Source organism: Gekko japonicus, unplaced genomic scaffold (genome assembly GCF_001447785.1).
Source record: "Gekko japonicus isolate JY-2015 unplaced genomic scaffold, Gekko_japonicus_V1.1 scaffold15, whole genome shotgun sequence".
Classification (NCBI taxonomy): Eukaryota; Metazoa; Chordata; class Lepidosauria; order Squamata; family Gekkonidae; genus Gekko; species Gekko japonicus.
In genome coordinates, this window is record NW_015165830.1 from 3,548,730 (window position 1) to 3,571,259 (window position 22,530).

General features: G+C 42.0%; 1 protein-coding gene across 1 annotated transcript in view; it reads left to right on the top strand.

Annotated features, from left to right (window-relative positions):
- Window positions 1–22,530, top strand: part of CACNA1G (calcium channel, voltage-dependent, T type, alpha 1G subunit) — a 573,869-nt gene that overhangs the window by 405,991 nt on the left and 145,348 nt on the right. Inside the window, exons 14-17 of the mRNA XM_015410725.1 lie at window positions 2,279–2,347; window positions 7,701–7,794; window positions 8,475–8,659; window positions 9,408–9,854. Of these exons, the coding sequence (XP_015266211.1) occupies window positions 2,279–2,347; window positions 7,701–7,794; window positions 8,475–8,659; window positions 9,408–9,854 (795 nt within the window). The remainder of the gene's footprint in view (window positions 1–2,278; window positions 2,348–7,700; window positions 7,795–8,474; window positions 8,660–9,407; window positions 9,855–22,530) is intronic.

Genomic DNA, 22,530 nt, shown 5'->3' on the forward strand with positions numbered 1-22,530 from the left:
AGCCCCTCCCGTCACTGAGAGGGGAAAAGTAACCAGCGCGTTAAAGAAGCGGTTTTGAATGTGCCCTGAAGAGACTTTTTAACAGAAATTCAAAGGAACATTACTAACAAATTAACATAGAAAGTAACTGGAATGGAAAAAAGATGTTTGACAACACGCAGAAGAAGCCTTTGATGATTGGACATTACTAACAGTTTAATCTAACAGTTAATACATCACTCAGCTTTCTCTTCCTCCCACTATATACCCTCCTTATCTTTCTTTTTAAGCGAAACTCCTCCCCTTTTTAGGGGAGTCAATAAAATCTTTATACAAAAAAAAATAAAGTAAATGTGGGGGACTTCCCAGCTTTGCAGAAAAATCTGAAACTTTTAAAGAAATACATGGGGGCGGGGGGGGGGCTAAATCCCCAGAAAAGTAAGGTAGTTGCTGCAGTCCATGAGTTATGCTGGGCCAGGCAGCCACGCAGCCTGAGAGCCAAGCAGGGCATGCTCCTGGCAGCAACACACCCTGGAAGCCCCACTGGGATTTTTGGCAGTGGTGCAGCCTGGGAGCCTGGCAGTGGTGGCATGTCTTGGGAGCCCAGCTGGTCCTAGCAGTGGCAGTGCAGCCTGGAAGCTGTGTGGGGTATGCCACATGAGCAGTGCAACCCAGGAGTTCAGGGCAGCCCCTAAGCCTGGCGAGAAGGGAGAGGAATTCCCCATTGTGAATATTGCAGACCCAAACATGTACATTTCTAAGTTCATTAAAGTCATGGGCTTAGAAGGGTATATAACTTTACTTAGGATGGCAATGTAAGACTTAAAGGGTCTTACTGTTTTCTGGCATCTTTGAATTATGTTCATAATGCTTTCAATTAATGGTATAATTTAGAGAGTAACTTTTTCCTGTTAGTAACACAGCAAATGATATTCCATTTGAATGGCCAATAAGCTGCTACTTTTGCAGCTCCACCCACACTTTCCTCCCCAAGTACTCTAGAAGCATATTGTAGAACCCTGTAAGGATTCTCAGTCTCTTTTTTCGTATCCCTGTGTCCATTAACACCACAGGAGAAACTGAACACAAGCCAAAGATCAAACTGGGTTGCTTGGCTGGATTTTTTAAATACACTTTTTTAAAAATATACTTTTAAAATGTCACCTAGTTCTTATACACTTTGTAAATATGATGGTTCACTTTGAAATGGAACAGATAAAAGTCATTATGGGTATTTAGCTTGCCCTTGCCGGAAACAAAAAGTGTAGGAGCTAATATTTTAAAATGTTAAAAAACGTGCCTTAAACGTGCCTTACTTGGCCTTTACTCAAATATCAATAATGTGCAATAATCCATCTTTTATGACTTTCAAACATTGTTGCTTGGTTGACTGCATAAGCATAATACAGAATCTTGGAACAAAAAGAGATGGCCGAGATCCAGAGTTGCTTTAAGCATGTTTAAAGACTTGACTATGCCCAGCAAGATGTTTGACCTTCTGCTCCCCACTTGGGAGCTTGGACAATAGACCCCTATGCCACATTACAAACTGCTTTTGAAAGTCCTATCATTTTCAAAAGTAATTTCCTGAGTGAGATGGGAAGGGGGGTGCTGCTGTTTGAGAAGCACAAGGCAAAACCCTCCTTGAATGTGTGGAATTAATTGAATTGTTCTTTGGATCCCAGTCTGTGCTTTGATCCAGTAGTGATTTCTTGCCTCCTGCTGCAGTCTAAAATGCCCTCTGAAATGCTGTTTCTGGGGGACAGGAGATCCCCAGGAACAGTGTAAGGAGGGAGTCAGAGGTCTGTACTGGGAACGCTATCAACAAGAATTCTCTTTCCACATTTTGGATGCAAAAATACTTCACCAGAGTTAACCCAATACATATTAAAGGCACATATGTTTTCAGTAATTCACCAGTAATTTGTTAAAGTATTACCACTAAATAAAAATCATTCTTCTGTATACTTAGCTTAAAAGGTAAGCAAAACTGACCCATGAGGGGTGTTCAACAGCATGAGCTATCTTTTGTTTGCAAAGAGCAGATATGGGCCATCAGATTACTCAAGTACACCCAATAGGTGTACTTCTCCTTCTTTCACCTTTTTCTTTTTTATTTAATCTTCCTGTATCAATACTTTTTTCCTTTGATCCACTCTCAGCTTTGATGTTAAAATTTATAAAACCTGAAAACCCTCCTTCCTTCCTTCCTTCCTTCCTTCCTTCCTTCCTTCCTTCCTTCCTTCCTTCCTTCCTTCCCATTCCTCTTCCCCATCCTCCTTCCTCATTTTTACTTCAGGAAATCACCAAACGGGAAGCAGCGAGTAGGCAGTTAAGCTGTATTCAGCTGCCTGTCGACTCGTCAGCGGTACGTAAGACTTTGGCATGAATACCCCATGCTTTGTCTGATAGTTGTCTCTTTCTTTCTCTGTGGTGACTAACCTCATCATTGCCACTGTTCTCATCATGATAGCTGTTTGGTATTGAATTTGGTGTTGTCAAGTTAACCTTGATTTTAAGTCTCTTTGTTCTTTGAGGGAATTAACAAAGCCTCCCAAAAAATTATGTTCTAGATTCCTACTTGCTCAGATTGTTCTCTACAAGCTTTTGTTTTTTCCCTAAGAGGAAGCCATTTTATGTGATTTTTATACACCACTAATGGCCTTATCAGTAGGCCTGGGAAACATGTTGTCTCTGATTCCCTCATGGCTTAAGGACTTTATTTATGCCAAGGTCACTGGAAATTGCTTGTACTTACCACATTAGTGCAATTTTCTGAGCATTGCTCCTATTATGATGTTTCCCTGCATTGCTACCTTCTCCAGTTTTATCTTATAACTAATGTTAGAGGATTCACGAAAATATGGCCTACACTGCTTTCAAGGTACATGTTCCTGATGGATGCATTGCTTACAAGCAGGCCTCAAGCTCCTTGCATGCCAAATCCAGTTTCATTTTAGAAAGAGAGAGAGACTAGAGAAGCTCATCAAAGACAGAAGGGACCTAAAATCAAGCATGTTTTGTGGATGCTCATGTGTGAGAGCACTTTTTCAGATATGTGAATACTAGAATTAAGGCAGCTGCATTAATTTCTGGAGTTCAAAAAAAATTTCAGGTTCATTTAAATGATCTGGACACACCACCACAATCCTCATGTGAAACTCTCCAATCCAAGATATGTAATATGTATATGTGAGACTGAGTTAATACTCTCAGCAGTTTTTCTACAGGTTTATTAAGTGTTGGTATACCTAAATCCCTGCAATATTCTGTAGCCACTTCAAATTTAAAAACAGGGTAATGACACAAACCAGAATAGTCCATGTCAAATACAACATCATGTGAATCTATATTCCTGTATATCCCAAAGCTTGCTTCACTCCTACCACCTACTCCTTTCATATGTCTATCCCTTCCCATTCCCACCACCCTTCCCATCTATATCAGAACCACTGGTTTTAATTTCAAATCAAATGCTCTTTCTATTATAGTCCAGTATCGCCTTTTATACAGACTGGTGTGTCTCCAGTACCTTATGGTATATCTCAAAGTTCTAATGGTTCTACAAAAAAAATAAAAATAAAACTCTATATTCTCATATAATGCCTTTTTCATCCAGAAAGGCAAACAGGGAGTACGAAAATAGGTAATTACTATTGTAGCCTGGATGGGTGATGCTTGCTTGCAGCTAAACTTAAAGCTTATTATATTAAAGAGAGGGTCCTACTTTGTTCTTTAGCAGAGATGCTTTATTCTAAAGAAAAGATGGGGTTTGGTGCTTTAGGGCTGGAAGATAAAAATAATTCCCACTTTTATAGGGTCTTGCTGTACACTAACATATATAGTATTAATTACTGATGATTAAAGATTTTAGAAACACAAAAACCAAATAATTGTGGGGGGACAGCTAATTCCAGTTCTGCAGACTGAAACATTATTTTTGATTAGAGCATTTAACTGATTTAGAGGTAGTTATCCAATTGAAACAGTTTATTTCAAATGAATATTTAATTAATAAACTTCTATTATTAATGCTTTTTCACATACATAATGCTTTGGCTACAAACATTTGTGCTGGCTTCATTGCTTACAGTGCATTCTATGTGGCATTTTATGTAATATATTACATTAGCACAGCAGTGGGTATTCTCTCATCTGAAATGCTTATTTGCTGATACAGCCAGTATATAAACACACATCTGCACAGGGATTTCTCTCGCTTTCACTCAGTGCTTTAAAGCCAATTTGGAACTGCAGGAAAGGTTGTTTGAAAGAATCTGGGATGAGCAATTTTTATCTATTCCGTTCTATTCTAGAAGTTTGCTCTGTGCTGCAGTCTATCCTTCCTTTATTCTGTTTAAAATAGGATAATTTCTTAAATTTTCCAGCTGCACGTACATTTTGCTTAGGGTTGCCATCCTCCAGATGGGGCCTGGAGGGTGAATTCTATGACATTATACTCCACTGAGCTCCCTTCACTCCACAAACCCCCAAGTTCCCCAGACTCCACCCCCAAAATATCCAGGAATTTCCGAACCCAGAGTTGGCAACTCTAATTTTGCTGCAGCTTCCAGTTCCCACAATTCATTTGCATCTTTTTTCTCCTCTGTGTTACCAATGTGTATGTTTGCTCTGGTTTAAAAAAAAATAAAACTGCAAAAAATCAATCTTGATGTGATAGTATCTATGATGATTTTGAGATACTTCTGCACATTGATATAACAGCATAAGAAGACTCTTGGTAACCCATTCAATGCCAATGGACAAATCTGTCATTAGAGGTGGGGGAGATATAAATGCTGTGACATTTACTTGTTTCAAAATTCAGACAAAAAAAAAATAGTTCCTAATGCATCAGTTCCACTTTGGAAACAAGACCAGGTGATCCAGAACCCCAAATATAGGAAAAAATCAGCGGAGAAAATTTTCAAAACACTGAAAGCTAATCTGATTGTACAAACCAACTCATGCAAACTGAAATGTTGCCTTGGGATGGCTTGTGCAATTGGACCATCTTGGTCCTGAGTCTTCTAGGTTAACACATGAAGCCGCCTTACACTCAATCAGATGATTGGTCTATCAAGGTCAATCTTGTCTATTCAGTCCGGCAGTGGTTCTCCAAGGTCTTCAGCAGAGGTCACCTGAGCCTCTTAACTGGAGATGCCAGGGACTGAACCTGGGACCTTCTGCATGCCAAGCAGATGCTCTACCACTGAGCCACGGCCTCTCCCCGTGCATTAGACAGCATTGATTTCTGAAGCTTTATAGGACATACAATATTATGCAGTAAGATATCAAATTATCTTCACTAGCTATTTTAGGTAATTTATTAGAAGAAATGTGATCTTAAATCCATTGTGTAAATGAAGAGAGATGAACAAATATATTTCAGCAGTGTTGTTATCACTGAGAATGATTCACAAGTGACAGTTCAGTTAAAATACTTTTAAATTATATAAAAGAGGTAAGGTAATAGTTTTTCTAATGGACCAAACTCTGTCAGTATAGAAATCTGATGATTGTGAAAGATGGGATGCTTCTAGGCTCAAATTAACAGGCATTGGTCTAATAAGAAATTTTACCTTATCCTTACTTATTTTATGCCTCTTATTTTCCAGAAAACTGTGGTACAACCTGTACAAACTCTTAATGAAATATTTCACTAATTACAGAGATTAATGAATTAGTACTTCTAGGCCTGTTTTTAGTACTACTGGCATCTAAGAGGAAGCCAGTACTTTCCAGCACATCTGTAAGGAATGTTTCAAATGAGAGAAGATGGCTTGACGCTGTTCGTCATTCTTAATGGAACAGTCCATCTTCAGAAGTGTGTTTCTTTAAAACACCACCACCTGTGATTGCTTGAAGGCCTCTGAATAGGCTGAGGTCCTGCTAGAAGGACATTCATCAAACTTGATGGAAACCATTTTTTTGCCAGAGTTATGATCATTTGCAAGAAATAAAATGAATAATTCTGGAAAACTCCATTCCCAGTTGATTATGCTGTTGTAAACTGCCCTGAGCCCTGCGAAAGCGGGGAAGGGTGGTTAAGAAATTTATATATATATATATTTATGAATATATAAGGCCTATCCAGAGGCATTCTTGAGATGGTCCATAAGCAAATAATATAATAAAATAATAAAACAACATAAAACAAGCCATATGTACAGATGCAGGACTATATAGTTTTGTATACGCTGTGGTTTAATAAAGAACTGACTTTGAAAAGGTTCACAGCTTGACTGGAGAGAAAATATAAGGGGAACTAATCTATGTAAATAAAAACACTCATAATTAGACAAAATAAAGCCATATACTCTTTAATCAAGCAAACTCACATTGATGTTTATCCTCCTAGCTAACCTCCATTCTGTTTTTCCAATCAAATGTATTTTGCTGAAGCACCAAATGTCATCGGGTTGAGTCTAATACAGCAACTTTTGTGGTATACTTTTCTGGATTGTGGCCTTACTTTCCTAATATTCCAGCTAAATTTTTTTTTGCTTCACTTCTCTGCAATCACTGCATCAAATTCCTTTTCCCTTTCTCCTCAACATTTATCAAACGATGGAAACCACTTTTTGCCAGAATTATGAACTTTTGCAGGAAATAAAATGAATAATTCTGGAAAACTCCATTCCCAGCTGATTATGCTGTTGTAAACCACCCTGAGCCCCGCAAAAGTGGAGAAGAGTGGTTAAGAAATCGAAATAAATAAATAAAATTATAACTCAGTCTTATTACTCCCCCTGACTGCCCTCCACAAATACGTGCCAATGGATTGTATCAGAGGAGCAAACAGGAAGGTGTTGAAGGACTGTTGTTAACAAAGGATGACCTAAGAAACTTGTCAGTGAAGGAAATGCTAGAAGCTTTTGACCAAGTGAATTATTTAACATAAAATTAATGAGGCTTCCTTCCTAAAAAGGGAAATCTTTGGTTAGCTACTACTATAGTAAATGAGTTGCCAGTATGGTTTTTAAAAAGATCCACTGCTAAGTTATCCAAATAGTCTGATTTCACATTCTGTCCCCCATGTCATCCTGTGTAAGTGCTGTGGAATACCTCTTCTGTTTCTCCAAATCTATTTGATTATCTAAATGGCATGTGTCTTGTTCCTTCCAACAATTCAGATAGATGACTTTATACAGTGAATACATTGATCATACCTGGTTAAAAATCTACACTGAGTAGGCTAATAAGAGGCTGCCTATTGACTAAAGCTTCTAGACTTCTTAAACACTGATATTCCCATTTATCCAATAAGATCTGAAAGATGCAATTTTCGTTCTCCACTAAAATTCAGTCTATTTTATGTCTACTTCCAACAGGAAGAGTTATGGGGGGTCTGGGAAGATACATACATTAGGAGCTCCTAGTAAGTTAGAAGGGGGATTTTTTTAACATGATTTAAGTATAGTTCAGTGTAAGATCCCATCATTAGGTAGTTGATTTTTTCCCAGTCTCATTCAGATCCTCAGTATTTTAGCTGCCTTTGAATCACCTCTTGCCTCTCTGCCCTTTGTGAACAAGTACTGCTTAGTGACTTGGTGTGGTATAAATTTATGCATGCATCATTTTGTGAAAGGTGGTGTCCCATTATGCTAACATTTCAGTGGATATCTTGCCAAGGAAAGGACCATTTTATCTAGGAGTGGGATTCTGAACTAACTTTCAGCATTTCATTCTGCTCGTTAAGGCACTTTATTTTGCTCTAGGGTGATGCCTCTAAGTCTGATTCTGATGGGGAGCTTTTCCCACGTAGTTTGGAAGAAGAATGTGGACTTAAGAAAAACTTTTCAAATCCAGCCAGTAAGTGACAACAACAGTGGTGGATATTCTTTCAAGGATAAGCGTGTTTTTTCCCACTTTAGTCTGAAAAACAGAGATTGCTTTCTTTGAATGCCTAACTCCAGAATAGTCTAACAAAAAAAAAGTGATTTAAGTTTAGACAAAATCAGGGAAGGATTGCAGTGAATAAAGTCCTTATTGGATCATCATAACAATAATAATGGCTTGGGGGGCGGGGTCAGTCCAGGACAGATTTCAAATATGATTTACAGGTTACTGGATAACAGGGAAAAAATCACACTGTGGTGCCGGGGTCAGTCACCTTCCCTGTTCAAAGGGTAAGAAAAAAGATGAATATCCTTATACATGATATCCATCTCCCTGCCAAAGTTGCTTCATTTTTTAAGGATGCCATTGTTACAGGAGATCTGCAAAAGACAGAAAGCAGACTGATCTTGTTGGTATATCTAAATGTGAATGGGATAAGCAGGACAAGAGAAGTTCTCATAGGGAAATTAGAGGGAATGAAATCAGCAGACAGTAACAACAAAGATCTGTGAAGCTCATAGAGTTGTAGAAATATTGAGGAAAAGCTCTGTGAGAGAAGAAGCTTAGAGCAAAGATGGCAGCTGTCATGGCTCCATGGAGATCATATGTTCCTGTCTACAAGCGATGACCTAAATGTACTTTGTCTTCCTTAGTGATGGCTCTTTGTGACCACCCAGAGCTAAAGAAGAGCTTGACCCCTCCGCTCATCATTCATACAGCTGCTACACCAATGCCCATGCCAAAAAGTGCCATGTATGGAGAAGCAGCTCAGGGTTATGATTCCCGAAGAGCTAGCAGCATCTCCATGGATCCTAATGCATATGATCTCAAATCCCCGGTATGTTGCTTTGTCTTTTTTCTTCTGACTTCTTATCTTTACAGTTGTTTGTCAGCTGTGTGACAAACCTATGCATTCGCCTTCTGGTTTTTGTGCTATTGCCACCAATTAGATGTCTCTAAGGCTGTGATCATACACACCGACATAGGTGTGAATGCCGGGCAGATTTAAAGGGCGCGATCAGACAAGAACATCTGGGAAGTGCCCCACACCTGTCGGCAACCCGTTCTACTCCACCGCAGAAGTGGAGTTAAAAGACATTGGGGGAAATCTGGTAGTTAACGGGTTGCAACGGGACACAGACGGACTTTCCCATGTCTGATCGCTCCAGCGTGCTCTCATGGTATCAGGATGGTCTGATCAGGCTATCCCGACTCCGTGCCGTTGGTTTTTTTCCCCTTCACAGTATGCGCATCATCACAAACTCCATAGGGAGCCCTCAGTGTGGAGGTGCGATTCATCGATCCCTCAATTAAGTGCATGGGGGGAAATGGCACAAAAAGAGAGACTCACCCGCAGTTGCATCTGATCACGCACTGACAGACTGCACCTGCAGCTTCAAAGGGAGGTGTGATCGTGCAACTGTGGGTCAAATTCCTCTGGAGGAAATAGCCTCACTCCCCCCCCTCCCCATTTTTTCTGGCTCGTGTGATCGCAACCTAAGCCTTGCTATTGAGTGCTGGCCACAGTGGTGATTAATTCTGACCTTCAGTTGATTCTCTTTATGTTTTTTTCTGTTTCACCTCAGATGAGCACCCGGAGTTCTCCACATAGTCATTGGAGTGCAGGCAGTAGCTGGAACAGCCGCAGGTCGAGCTGGAACAGCATTGGGAGAGCTCCCAGCCTGAAACGCCGAAATCAAAGTGGAGAACGCAAGTCTCTTCTGTCAGGGGATGGAAAGCAGAGTTCAGAGGAAGGGGGAAGTTCTGATGAAGAGAGGTCCAGCCAGACTGGGAGCATTAATGGCTCTATACCTCACCGCATGCAGTCATTGGAAACCAAAGGCTCCTTTGACTTCCAAGATTCTTTGCAGGTGCCTTCTCTTTACCGGACCAGCAGCATGCACAGCAGCCAGACCTCTGCATCAGAGCACCAAGACTGCAATGGCAAAACATCTGCAAGGGTTCTGATACAACAGCTTCATTTGGGAGATCTGCCTCCTGAATGCGATGATTTAGATGATGAAGACAACTTGGTAAGTGAGCTCTACCACATTGAATCCCTTGCTTGGATCAATTGCTTTGGGACAGGGATGAAAGTTCTAAGCATTGCTTATTTAAATGACCACAGAAGATCACTATAATACATATATCCCAAGTAATAATCCACTAGGAATGTGTGTCTCCTTCAGTCATAGGAATCCAAACTAGGGATGGCCATGAATTGGCTCACAAACTAAAGTTTGTGACAAACTTTGGATGATTCGTGGTTCATGAAGTGACATTCCTGACCGGTCAACTGGCACGAATTTTCAATGAACTTTCAAGCTGTTTGTGGAGATTTGTGCCAGTTCATGTTGGTTCCAGATAGACTGTCTCTGCTAAATCAAAATGTTTACCAAACTTCAAAACAACAGGGAGGAAGAATCCTCCAGCCTTGGAAACACTGTGGTCAATTTCAAATGAGTCATGTCAGTTTCAAGATTTTTTCCCCCTTTGCCAGCCTTCCTGTGTTTCCTTCCCCATTTTCTTGCACAGAACTTGCAAAATCAGCCCCCTTGCTTGGATTTTGTGTGACCCTGTGCTTTGACAGCAGTCCTTTTAAGCTTGCAATGCCAGTGTCACTGGAGTCTACTGGGCATTCTTCACAATGTAACTGCAAGGATTCTCTGATTTGACATTAGTCCTATTTTTGCTTGCATTACCACAGTGGTACTGGTGTTATAAGTCAGTCTATGCTCAGTAATGGCATAGATTCCTCAGACAAAGAACTGCCTGTAGCTGGCTCTGAGTCAGGAGGAGAGCAACAACTGGTCAGGTTACCAGTTGATCAGATCACAGCCTACAGCTGAAACTGAGTAATTGCCTTGTAGCTCTGAAGCAGTAAAGTGGGCTTGTCCCAGCCCACCTAGCTCACCCACACGGATGCTGTCAGAGGTGCACAGAGTTGCAGGAAAGGAGAAGGAGGGTCTTCATGGCCTGTCGTCAGTTGTCAACTGACAAGATGGATGAGTAGTTTCAGGATGGCTGCCAAGGAATTGGCTGGGAGTGTAGCTCATTAAGACTTGACTATAAAATCATCCAGGAGAAGCAGCAGTTTTGTGGATGCAACAAGTATACATTGCTACTGAACCACTGGCCTTGCTGTCACTGGACCACTGGAACCTTGACCCTTGGACTGAACCTGACTATTGGCTTTTCTGGAACCTCTGACCCTGGACTGTACTTGGACTTGCTGCCTGTATCCCTTGACCTTAAACTGGACTTGACATACCTGCTCTCTGGAACTCCTGATTTTTGGACTGGACCCTGCTTACTCTTTGAAACCTTGCTTGTAACCAGCCCTGCTGATCCTGGGAGGGCTGCACCAATACAACTAGATTCTGCTAGGCACTAGTACATTGCACTGGTTCTCCTGGGCTTGCGACCCCTCCCCATCACCTGCTTGGAGTGTTATTCTGTGATTCACATCACTCCTGTTGAGCTTGCATTGTCACAATGGCACTGGGTTCTGATGAGCACTGGTACATTGCGCTGGTTCTGCTGGGCTTGCAAACACCGCCCCCCGCTTGGAGTGTGATTCTGTGCTTCACATCAGTCCTGTTAAGCTGGCATTGCCACAATGTCACGGGGTTCTGCTGATTATTAGTAAATTATACTGGTTCTGCAGGGGAGTGTACTAAAAGGAATGAAAGGATTGCCCATTGGAAACAATGAGAGAGGCTTGAAGACCCATTAGAGATAACGGGAGCCAATTAGCTTGCATAGACTCCATTGAAATACTTTACAGCAGAAAATACTTGCAATGAAAATGTGGAGTGGATATTCAATTAATGTCCCTGGGCCCAGATAAACTGCTGTGAGACTGGGATAACAGGCCCCAGAGTGGAATACTGGTACCCAGAAATAGAATTCATGCTTTGGGACTGGAATGACAGCCCCCCAAGTGAAATGACAGCCCCTGGGAGTAGCAGAAGTGTTCTAGGAATGGAATGACAGCCCTCAGATGGGAATGACAGCCTCTGGGAGTAGCAGAAGTGTTCAGGGGCTGGAATGATAGCCCCCAGACCTGAACAGGGTCCCCTGAGAGTAGGAGAAGTCTACTGGGGCTGGAATGACAGGTTGCAAAGTAGAATAATGGCCCTTGGGAATAGCAGAAGTTTTCTACAACTGGAATGACAGCTCCCAGAGTATATTGACAGCCTGTAGGTCATAGCAGAAGTGTTCTGGGACTAGAATGAAAGCCTGCAGAGTAGACAAGAATGACTGGTTACAGAGTGCAATGACAGCCTCTGGGATTAGCAGAAGTGTTCAGGGGCTGGAGTGACAAACTCCAAAGTGGAATGACAACCTCTGGGCATAGCAGAAGTGTACTGGGACTGGAATGACAGCCCCTGGAGTTGAGTGACAGCTACTGGGAGTACCAGAGGTGTTCTAGGACTGGAATGACAGCCTTCAGAGTGGAATGACAGCCACTGGGAGTAGTAGAGGTCTTCTGAGACAGAAATGACAGCCCCCAAAGTAGATCAACAGACCATGGGAGTAGCAGAAGTGTTCTCAAGCTGGAATGTCAGCTCCCCGGGTGGATTGACGGCCTTTGGTCATACCAGAAGTATTCTGGGGCTAGAATGACAGCCCCCAAAGGGGCTTGACTGCTTGTCATTCCAGCCCCAGAACTCTTCTGCTCCTCCATGGGTATCCATTCTATATACTCCTGAACCTCCTGTACCCACATTTGTCATTTCCTCAGAAAGCACTTTCCTGGGGGCACCTTCTTTGGGGGCCTGTAACTTGTGTTCCATAAATCCAATCCCCACCAAACCTGGAGGGCAGGTAGAGGAATGTCAGCTGGAAAACCGTTGTGAGTTTGGTATCTCTAGCTTATACAATATCCATTGTATACACTTCTGAACCTCTTGAACCTGTGTCCATCATTTCCCTAGAAAGCTGTTGGGAGCCGGGCTGGGGGTGGCATGGGACACACTGTCAAAGCATGGGATGAGTAAGGCAAGGGCACCAACTCAAGCAGCATAGTCAAGGTCCAGCCCAAGGTCAAAGCACAGAGTCAAGAGCTGTCAGTATTCTGGTCCAAGGGCCAAGCCATACAGCAAGGTCTGGAAATCCAAGAGTTATCTACCAGCAGGTTCAAGGGTGAGATGAAAGCAGCATCCCGGTATGGTCCAAAGAGTCACAGAAACAAGGCAGGATCTGGTACAGCGGTCGCAGTGTCAGAGGGATTTCAACTTGTTGCTTCCATGACTAACAGCCTCCCTTGGCTGGTTTTTATAGCCATATGCTTGAAGGGTCATGCTTGCAACCAGCTGCTCAAGAATAATCCTACACTAATCATCTTTGCGATGAGCAAGCAGCTGACATTGGGCCAGGAGGCATACACTTTGTTGTCTCTCCCTCCATCTGCACCTTCTTTGGGGGGGGGCATAACTCATACCCCATAAATCCAATCATCACCAAACTTGGAGGGCAGGTAAAGGAGAGTCAGCTAGAAATCCCATACAAGTTTGGTGTCTCTAGCACACCAGGGTGCCATTTATGATGTCACGAACCAGTTTGTTTCGCTCTTAAAAGTTAATGACAGTTCGTGGTTCACGAACCAGACCCACCACGAACCAAACTGCATTTTCCTGACTCATGCCCATACCTAATCCAAACTGTGTAATCAAGAAAAATGGTCTTGGTACTTCTCATGTTAAGACAAGCATAGGAGCTAAGGTTGGTTATATTCCAGGGCAGAAACAACCAGAGTGCCAAAATATAAAAAGTTTCATGTTGCCAAGGGCCGCAGATATATGGCTTCCTCTCCCACTTTTTCTTCATCATCAGGACTAGCTATTTAGTTAGACTGCATCCTCAGAGAGTCAGACAGAAGAAAGAGGCACCACCATCAGAACAGCAGTGGAGATGAAAGTAGGAGATTAATTTTAAAAAAAACATATGCCAGGCTGTAGAAAGGACAGAGGTAAGGCTTATGGGAGAGATTAGTTGGGAAGGGAATGAGTAGATTCATAACTAAGGGCAGGAAAAGGCCCAGTAGTCTCACAGGGGTAGCACAGAGCTTGATAGACTCACAGGGGCCGTGTCTTACTTTCAATATCAAGAGGCACTACTCTAATGAATATAGATCCAGGTAGGCACTGTGTTGGTCTGAAGCAGTAGAACAAAGTTGGAGTCCAACAAAGTTTTATTCAAGGTATGAGCTTTCATATGCACGCACAGTTCCCCAGATCAATTGTACTTTCTTCAGATACAATGAATATCTGAGGAAGTGTGCCTCGCACACAAAAGCTCATACCTTGAATAAGACTTTGTTGGTCTTAAAGGTGCCACTGGACTCAAGCTTTGTTCTACTCTAATGAATGTTGCTCTTTCCTAGTCCAGAGAAGACATATTTAGGAAAAGTTCAGTTAATCCTTGGACAGCAAAGGTGGCAAAGAAGCAAGTATTGCAGCACATAAAACCAGACATGTCTTTGGAAGGAAAAATCATAAAACTGCAACTGACTTATTTCGGCCATGTCATGTGGAAGAACTCACTAGAAAAAGCGGCAAAAGGAAACCGGACCGCCAAAGAACACGGTGGCTAGACACCATAAAAGTTGGCAGCAACCTGTGTATGGAACAACTCAAAGAAACAGTACAAGACCGGAAAACATGGAGAAAGCTGGCACATAGAATCTCCAAGAGTTGGACATGACTGAATGGCTAACAACAATAACAGTTAACATCAATGGGGGAGGGGACAAGAAAGTGAGTAAAGCAGGACAAAAATTAGCAGCAGTTTGGAGCCGATTGGTTAAATGAGGCTACTGAGAGGACTCTCCAAAGTAGGGTTCCCAACTTCCAGGTGCGTCTAGTAACAAATAAATATACACTGCAAAAACCTTTTAGCAAACTAATGTGTTCTATTTGTGGTCATCATTACATTCAATAAGCAATAACATTCAATACATACAGATTGCTAACTACCAGACAATTTTGCATCAGTGTTTTAAAAGTCAAGCCCCAACAGGAGTTTCTAGAATTATAAGCCTGCTTCTCCTTGCATGAAGTCTTCCAAAAAGGGGGACAGCCTTCTTGTATGGATGCTTTTTGCCGGTCCTACGAAAGACACATTATGCAGCTAACATTCATGGACGGAGGACCATGAATGTTATTGCTTATTGAATGTAATGAATATTTATACCTGACTAGGAGAAATAATGATACCCTATGCACTTTACTAAATGATGACCATAAATGGAACACATTAGTTTGCTAAAATGTTTTCGCAGTGTATATTTATTTGTTACTAGGCCCTCCTAACACTGCAGCTCAGGTTGCTTCAACTTCCAGATGCTTCACCTTCCAGGTGTGGTCTGAAGATCTCTTGGAATTACAAATGATCTCCAGATTGCAGAATTCCCCCTAGAGAAAATTGGAAGGTGGACTCTATGGCATTATATCCCACTGAGGTCCCTTCCCAAATCCCACCCTATCCAGGCTCAACCCCCAAATCTCCAGGAATTTCCCAACCAAGAGTTGGCAACTGTGCTCCACCATTATGTTATCTTTGTATCTCTGCTTGTCAGTGGAAGGTCAGTAGTTCAGCAGTTCAAGACCCGAGTTGCCGCATGACGGAGTGAGCTCCCGTCTCTAGTTCCAGCTCCTGCCAACCTAGCAGTTCAAAAGCAAGAAATTGCAAGTAGATAAATAGGTACCACTTCGGTGGGAAGGTAACAGCGTTCTGTGCGCCTTGGTGTTTAGTCATGCCGGCCACATGACCACGGAAACATCTTCGGACAGCGCTGGCTCTTCGGCTTTGAAACGGAGATGAGCACTGCAACCCTAGAGTCGGATTCGACTGGCTTTCGAGCAAGGGAACCTTTACCTTTTTACTACAGCCCAACATGTAAACTCCAGGACAATTTAGGATCACAGAACATCACTTCCAGCCGATTGCAATGAAATGAACTGTAAGCTGACAAGCACCTCCTTTTGCTTCCTCAAGTGCTATTGTAGACATTGCTCAGGGCATCAGCTAGGAAGGAAAAAGGGTACCCAAAAGATACAGGACATAGCTAATTTGATAACAGCCTGCAGACATCCTGCCATATTCAATCCTGACTCCTGGAGGGGCACCACAGACTCTTGGGACTATATCTCCACTTCGCTATAGTGATGAAAAACATGATGTGAACTTCTTCACTTATTAGGAACAAACCCTAGAAGCGGGGATGTGTTTGTCTAAAGCTGCAAAAAATAACAGTCCTACAGCAATTTTAAAATGGACAAATTGATTGTGGCATAAGCTTTTGTAGGCAGAGCCTACTTCAAGTTGCTTAAAGTAAACAGTAAAATATAAACACACACACAAACATGGGTCCAGTTGGTAGGAGACTGTTTTGCAGGGTGAAAGTAAAAAAAAAAGTCATAGTTGATGTAAACAGGATTTGATCATAAGGAGTCAACCCCATTGATGGGTCCAAGTATATCCAAACATGGCAAAACTGAGAACTTAGTTTGCATGACACCACATGAGATAATGTTCGTTTGCTGTGAACAAATCACATTTCTCCCTGGGTATTTCTTGCTTACATATAGTGACCTTGCAGTGAGGAATGGAATATCCTGGGAGGCTGAGATGTTCGCTCTGTGGTTTGTCTGAACTGCCATTTTGAACATCCTATTTATCTTATTTAAACCACAGAAGGGCTGTAATGGCAGTTGATGGTGTATATTATTCAAACATGTAATCATAATCCACATGTAGATAAAGGGACAGAGTTGGCATCAAAATCACAAGTTAAAACTGTTTAGTGGCATATCATTTTTTCTTTATTGTTGGCAAGTAATACATAGTGCTTATGAATGGGAAGGATGGCAAGCTATGGCTAATTCCAATTCTTATTGTGGAATAGTTTACCCCTACTGTGATAAACTGTGATTCATCCTTACCAAAAAACCAGTTCTTTAAATAGCCTTTGTATATGAAGGAGGGGGGAGCAGCAGTAGTTGAAGCTGCAGAAGGAACTGTTAGGGCTGAAGAGATTGTGGCTCTTGTCCAAATGAGGATTTTTGACTAGGCCTTGTCAGTTTAGGATCAGCTCTGTTATAGCTTACAGTACATCCTCTTAGCTGAAATCTGTGCTAGAAGTTCATTGGGCTCCCCTCCAGTTTTGTTTCTGTGATCTACTGAAGTCAATAGGAATTTTGGCTTTAAAAAAAACAAACTGGAACAAGAAGAAGAGAAGAAGAAGAGATTGGATTTATACCCCACCCTTCACTTGGAGTCTCAGAGCGGCTTACAAACTCCTTTCCCTTCCCCTCCCCACAACAGACACCCTGTGAGGTGGGTGGGGCTGAGAGAACTCTGACACAAACTGCTCTTTTTCAAGGACAGCTAGCTGTGCCAGAGCTTGTGACTGACCCAAGGTCACATCAGCAGGTGCAAGTGGAGGAGTGGGGACTCAAACCCGGTTCTCCCAGATTAGAGTCCGCACACTTAACCACTACACAGAGCTTCACAAAACTGAATCTTTAACGTAAGTCTTTACATTTATTTATTCAAATGTTTATATCCTGCCTCAAAGCACAAGGGGAAAGGCTGGGTAGATACGTTTTAATAAATAAATACGTAAATTTAATTTTCTTTCAAAAATGTTCAGTTTTATGAAGTTCTATATCTTGTTCTAGATACCTTTTTTAGTTTTAGCCTTGGAAGGTCAAACAATAACAACCTGTCATTTTCCATTGCCCCTCTCTATTTTTTGGTAGGCTATGTATGTAGTCTAACATTCTTTCCACTGGTATTCAATACATTTAATAACACTTGAAATTCCTAATCAGGGAAGTATCAATAAGCCTTATTTTAGAATCTCTGGACAGCTTTTAAAAATATCCCACTCTATTTGGAAACATAACACCAATTGACATGGAAGGGAATGAGTAGGGTTGCCAGCCTCCCCAGTCTGGGTGGGGGTTTCCCTGTTTTTGCTGGTGGGGGGGAAACCCTGCCCGCAAATGCCCTGAAATGCATCATGTGGCAATGCTCTAGTTTTTGAGCAAAACTCTATGGTAAAATCAGGCTCAAACCATAGAGTTTTGGCCCAAAACTAGTGTGTTGCCGCGTGATGTTGTCATCTCAATGATGTCACGTTCGGGTGATGTCATTGTGTCACATGCGCTTCGTGCATGCAGCAGAAGCTCCCGGAGAGGCCCATCAATCCCCCTGCCAGCAGAAAGGTAGGACCTGACAACCCTAGGAAGGAGACATGTGCTTCATGCACCAAATGTTGCCCTTAGGCACAAATATCCATATCTGTATCCACGGGGACTTTACTTGTATTAGTCTATGGCAGATTCTCCTCCTAATGTTTACTATTACTTGCATTTGTTACCATTTTTTTCTCCTTCCACATTCCTATTCATATGGACCAGGTGTGTCTTCAGAAGTAGATGTGATTTGAAAAGCTTAATTGAGCCATCTCTTTGAACATAATATGAACTCTAGAAGCAATCAAGCTGATTGTACGCAAGCCTGCATCTCTGGCCTTTGCAGAGAAAGAATTTCACAGTTTGGTTAGAAGGACTCCGTGTTTTGGGTTTTTTTTAATTCAGCAAAATCTGGATGTTGACTAGCTTCCTTGGTGGCAGCCCAACAGTCTTTGTGTCATCAATATCTTTGTATTTCTACCCAAGAAAGAGGAGGCATCAGCAAATGTGTGACAAGGTCACATTGCTATCGCTCACAGCATAGGCTAATAAAAAACTGGAGATGGAAAGCGGGCTTGCATCTCCCTCTTTGTCATCTTGTTTAGTCTTTGAATGACCTGCTGAAATAACTGTACAAACCCAAAATATCTTTGACATTAACACTGGACAAAGGGGATACAAAGGAACTTTCTAGGTTGCTGACACAGTCCGATTTAACTACAAAGCCTCAAGATAAATACCAGCATATCTTAATTGAGTAAGAGATGCTTTTGTAGCCCATCCAGATTACATAATTATCAGGATAAAGCTATGGCCATTACTAGATGTCCTGAGGGAGGACTTCCAGCTTTCAAATGCACATAACTTTTTAAATGCTGGCTTATTAAACCAATTTGACGAGTATTTAGAGACCAGGTGATTCAGAGGAGATGCAGACCATCAATCTGTACATGCAGGTGAGCAAGACTAGGGCAGTTCCCTGTGCACGATAATGAGCTCACATAAAACAAAATATAAATTTCACTGTGGGCAAGGAGGTGAAGATCAAGAATAAATTTGTCATTGTTATGTGGTCTGTTCTTACCTTGCTTGGCAGGTAGTTTTTTCATTCTGAATTCTGTTTGTCAGGCATTTTCATTACAATGGACATTCTTCCAACTGTTAGCAGGAACTAATGGGATACCTAGCTGAGCTCACAGAAAAACAGAATTCCCCCCACACACCTTACCTATTCCATTCAATTAGCCTGAGAGATCTAGTTTTAACAGTCCAAATGACCTGTAAGAAATACACCCTTTTTTGTTAGTTTCTAAAAGTGCTGCAATTCAATTGTTTTATGCTTTGCTGAGAGTGTCCAGAAGAGCAGGAGATCACTGTGATTCAGGTTCTAATAATACAGCTTCTATTAAACAGATTTCTTTCCCCTTCCCTGATTAAGAATAAACAGTAGCTCATGAAAACCTTCTTGATGGCTGAAGCAGTACACGTTGGGCACATTGTGGCAAAAAGGAGCAAAGGTACTAGATTAGGGCTGAGCTGAAAGGATTCACTGCTGTTTGGGAACTTTTTTTACTAGTGCCAAAAAGGTATCTCTCCCCCCTTTTCTGGAGATTGTTTCAGCAGTGTTCCAGATGCATTGTCCTCACTCCGAATTGACCTGGTTTGACCTGTATCTGATTTATTTATTTAGGGCATTTCTTACCCTGGTTTTCTCCCCAGTGGGGACTCAAAGCATTTTGCAAAAATACCAATTTATATACACAAGTTAAATAAACAGAATACAGTGTAAATAAGCAAATGAGGAAAGGTACAAGAAACATCATCCTAGGCTTCTGGCTACTCCCAGGCTTTGAGTACCTGCCACAGGAGGAAAGCAGAAACTCAGCTTAGATCTTCAGATGCTAGCAGACGTCTTACCACAACTCAACTCCTTTGCTGCTGCTTAATGCTGTGATGTTATTGTGTTCATTTAGTGATCCTTGATTGGCTGTGACTGTCCACGTGATTAATCCAAGAAGAAGATGATGATGCAGTAATTGGTTAAAAAAAATCTGGCACCAAAGCAGCAGCAGATTAGGCAAACAATGGGGAAAGGATTGAATTGGAAACCTATTATATTTTTATCTTCCTCTGCAGTTTTCAGGCTGGCATATATAATTCATCCCTCCTTCACTTTATCTCCACAAGAATCCTATATAGAAACGGAATCTGTAAAACAAGGTGCTGGACTAGATGGACCACAGGTCTGATCCAGCAGGACTGCTTTTATATTATAATAAACAATAATATGCTACTTATTAACTCTCCATTTTGCTCACAGAAACTATATTCTTGCCACATTTTCTTTCTTTTTTTTTGGTCCCCTGGAAGGAATTTTTATTGCATTTTCTATAAACTACAACAAAAAAATAGGGAGGGAACATCTACATCTATGGAGAAAGGAAAGAAAACCACTAACTAAAACCCCAAGTATAGGAGATCATTACATCAGCTTATATAAGTGTTAGTTTAAAATGCTTACATTACATTGAACATAGTCGATTAAGCTATATTATTTATCTTTTTAACCATTTTTAACCGTTTAAAGAAAACCCCAAGAGCATCATTTATATCACATGCTTTAAGGTACCATTCAGAATCCTTCAGCTTTCACTTTGCTTTATCTTTTCTAATTCTCAATTGGTATTCTCATTTAGGGGCAGCAGCCCCCTTTTCTGAAGCCGAAACCTCACTGGAAGACACAGAGTCCAGTTCACCGCTAGATTTGCTGTCATCTTCTTCTTTAGCGTCCTCAGCTGGTTCACCCAGTTGCAATCTCAGGAACTCACGTGTTTTGGAAACAGAGTCATTTTTTTCTTTTTTTGTCCTGCAGTTTGAGAATGATGCCTTCAGGGGTTAACCATCTGTAGGAAATGCTGTTTGTTTGTAAAAAAAAGGATTAAGTCTTTGTATTTCTTCCTCTTCTTCCTTATTTCAAATGTGATGTCGTTTAAAATCCTGATGGTGTTGCCTCCAATTTTCAAGGGTGTTCCTGTAGTCGTTTTCAGGATAGAATCCCCCATGTGTCTCTTCGAGAATCTAACTACTATCTCACTAGGCAGATTATTTTTCTTGATATAGATGGAATAGGCCCTATAGACCACATCCATTTCGCTTATAAGGTATTTCGCTTTTAAATCTGTAACTGGTGCTAATGCATTGCTCAAAAGTTGTTTTAGATTCTCATCTTTAGATTCAGGGACTCCTTGGAACCAGAGGATCAGGTTAGCTTTCTCCATTTGCAGTTGTAAAAGTTGAGATTCATCCGAAACTTGCTTCCTTTCCAGCATTTGCACCTTTTTCTTGACTTTTTTTAGAGTTTCCTTTACTTTCTCAGCTGTTTACTCTGCCTTTTTTGTAGTTTCAGACAGTTGGAGTTGCTGAGTTGTGTTTATTAGGTTTATTAATAAGATTTGGACTTCTGGTAAGGTCAATGCCTTTGTCAGGACTAATGAGCATAAGCAAGGGATCGATAATTGGGGAGTAGGGTCCACCCCCCAAGCATACGTCACACACACACACATGCTTTACTATAGGTCATGAAAGAATATGCGACCCCACTAGCTTAGTCTAAAGTCTTATCTCTCCCAAGGACACAACTCCAGTTGTAGCTGGGAACGGTCTGGGGGCTGCTTCAGAAGAATCACAAGCTGTGCCTCCTCACACCTCCATACACTCATTCTCACACTCCCCCCCCCCAGGAATGTAAGGGAGGAATGTAAGGATGCATTCTCTGCATCCTGTGTTTCACTACAGACTCCTGAAGCAAGACCCAGGCCCTTGTTGCAGTATCTGATTAAATGGAAAGACTATGGTCCTGAAGAAAATGAATGAGTAGCATCTAAACATATTATTTATTTATTTATTTATTATTTCAACTTGATATACCGCCCTAACCCCCGTAGGGGTCTCTGGGCGGTTTACATTTTTGGGTGCTAGTCACATATTTGAATCCTAACTAAGGCCACATCAATTCAATGGAAGGGGCTGCCTACCGGCACCCTGGTGGAGGCTGGTGTCATTCTTTCGGCTCGGCTCCTTTTCCCAGCTGCGAGATGTTCTAGCGCTTAGGCAGACAGGCGGTTGGTTCACAGACGACGTCCTCCTCGGCCCGACTACGTCCTTCTGGCTCCGCGCGCCTCTGGATGACGTCACTGCGCCCCCGTCCTCTGCCGATGACAGCCACCTTGCTCTTTCCGCTGCTGGCCACCAGGGATCAGTCCCTCTCCGGCTCTGCTGCTGCCGCTCGCCACCTTCAGCACCATGCCGCCTCCTCCTCCGATCTTTTGCTGCTGCTGCTGTTCTACTGCAGCCACCGTTGCCGTCGCTGTCATCGCCGCCGCCGCCGTTAAGGCCCCCACCCTTTTTTGAAGGTTTCACAGAATGTATCCCAACAAGCCGGGGGGAGGGTGAGCTTAAGGGGGGCGGTATTTCAGACTTGGACCTGTACTGATGATGTTACTCG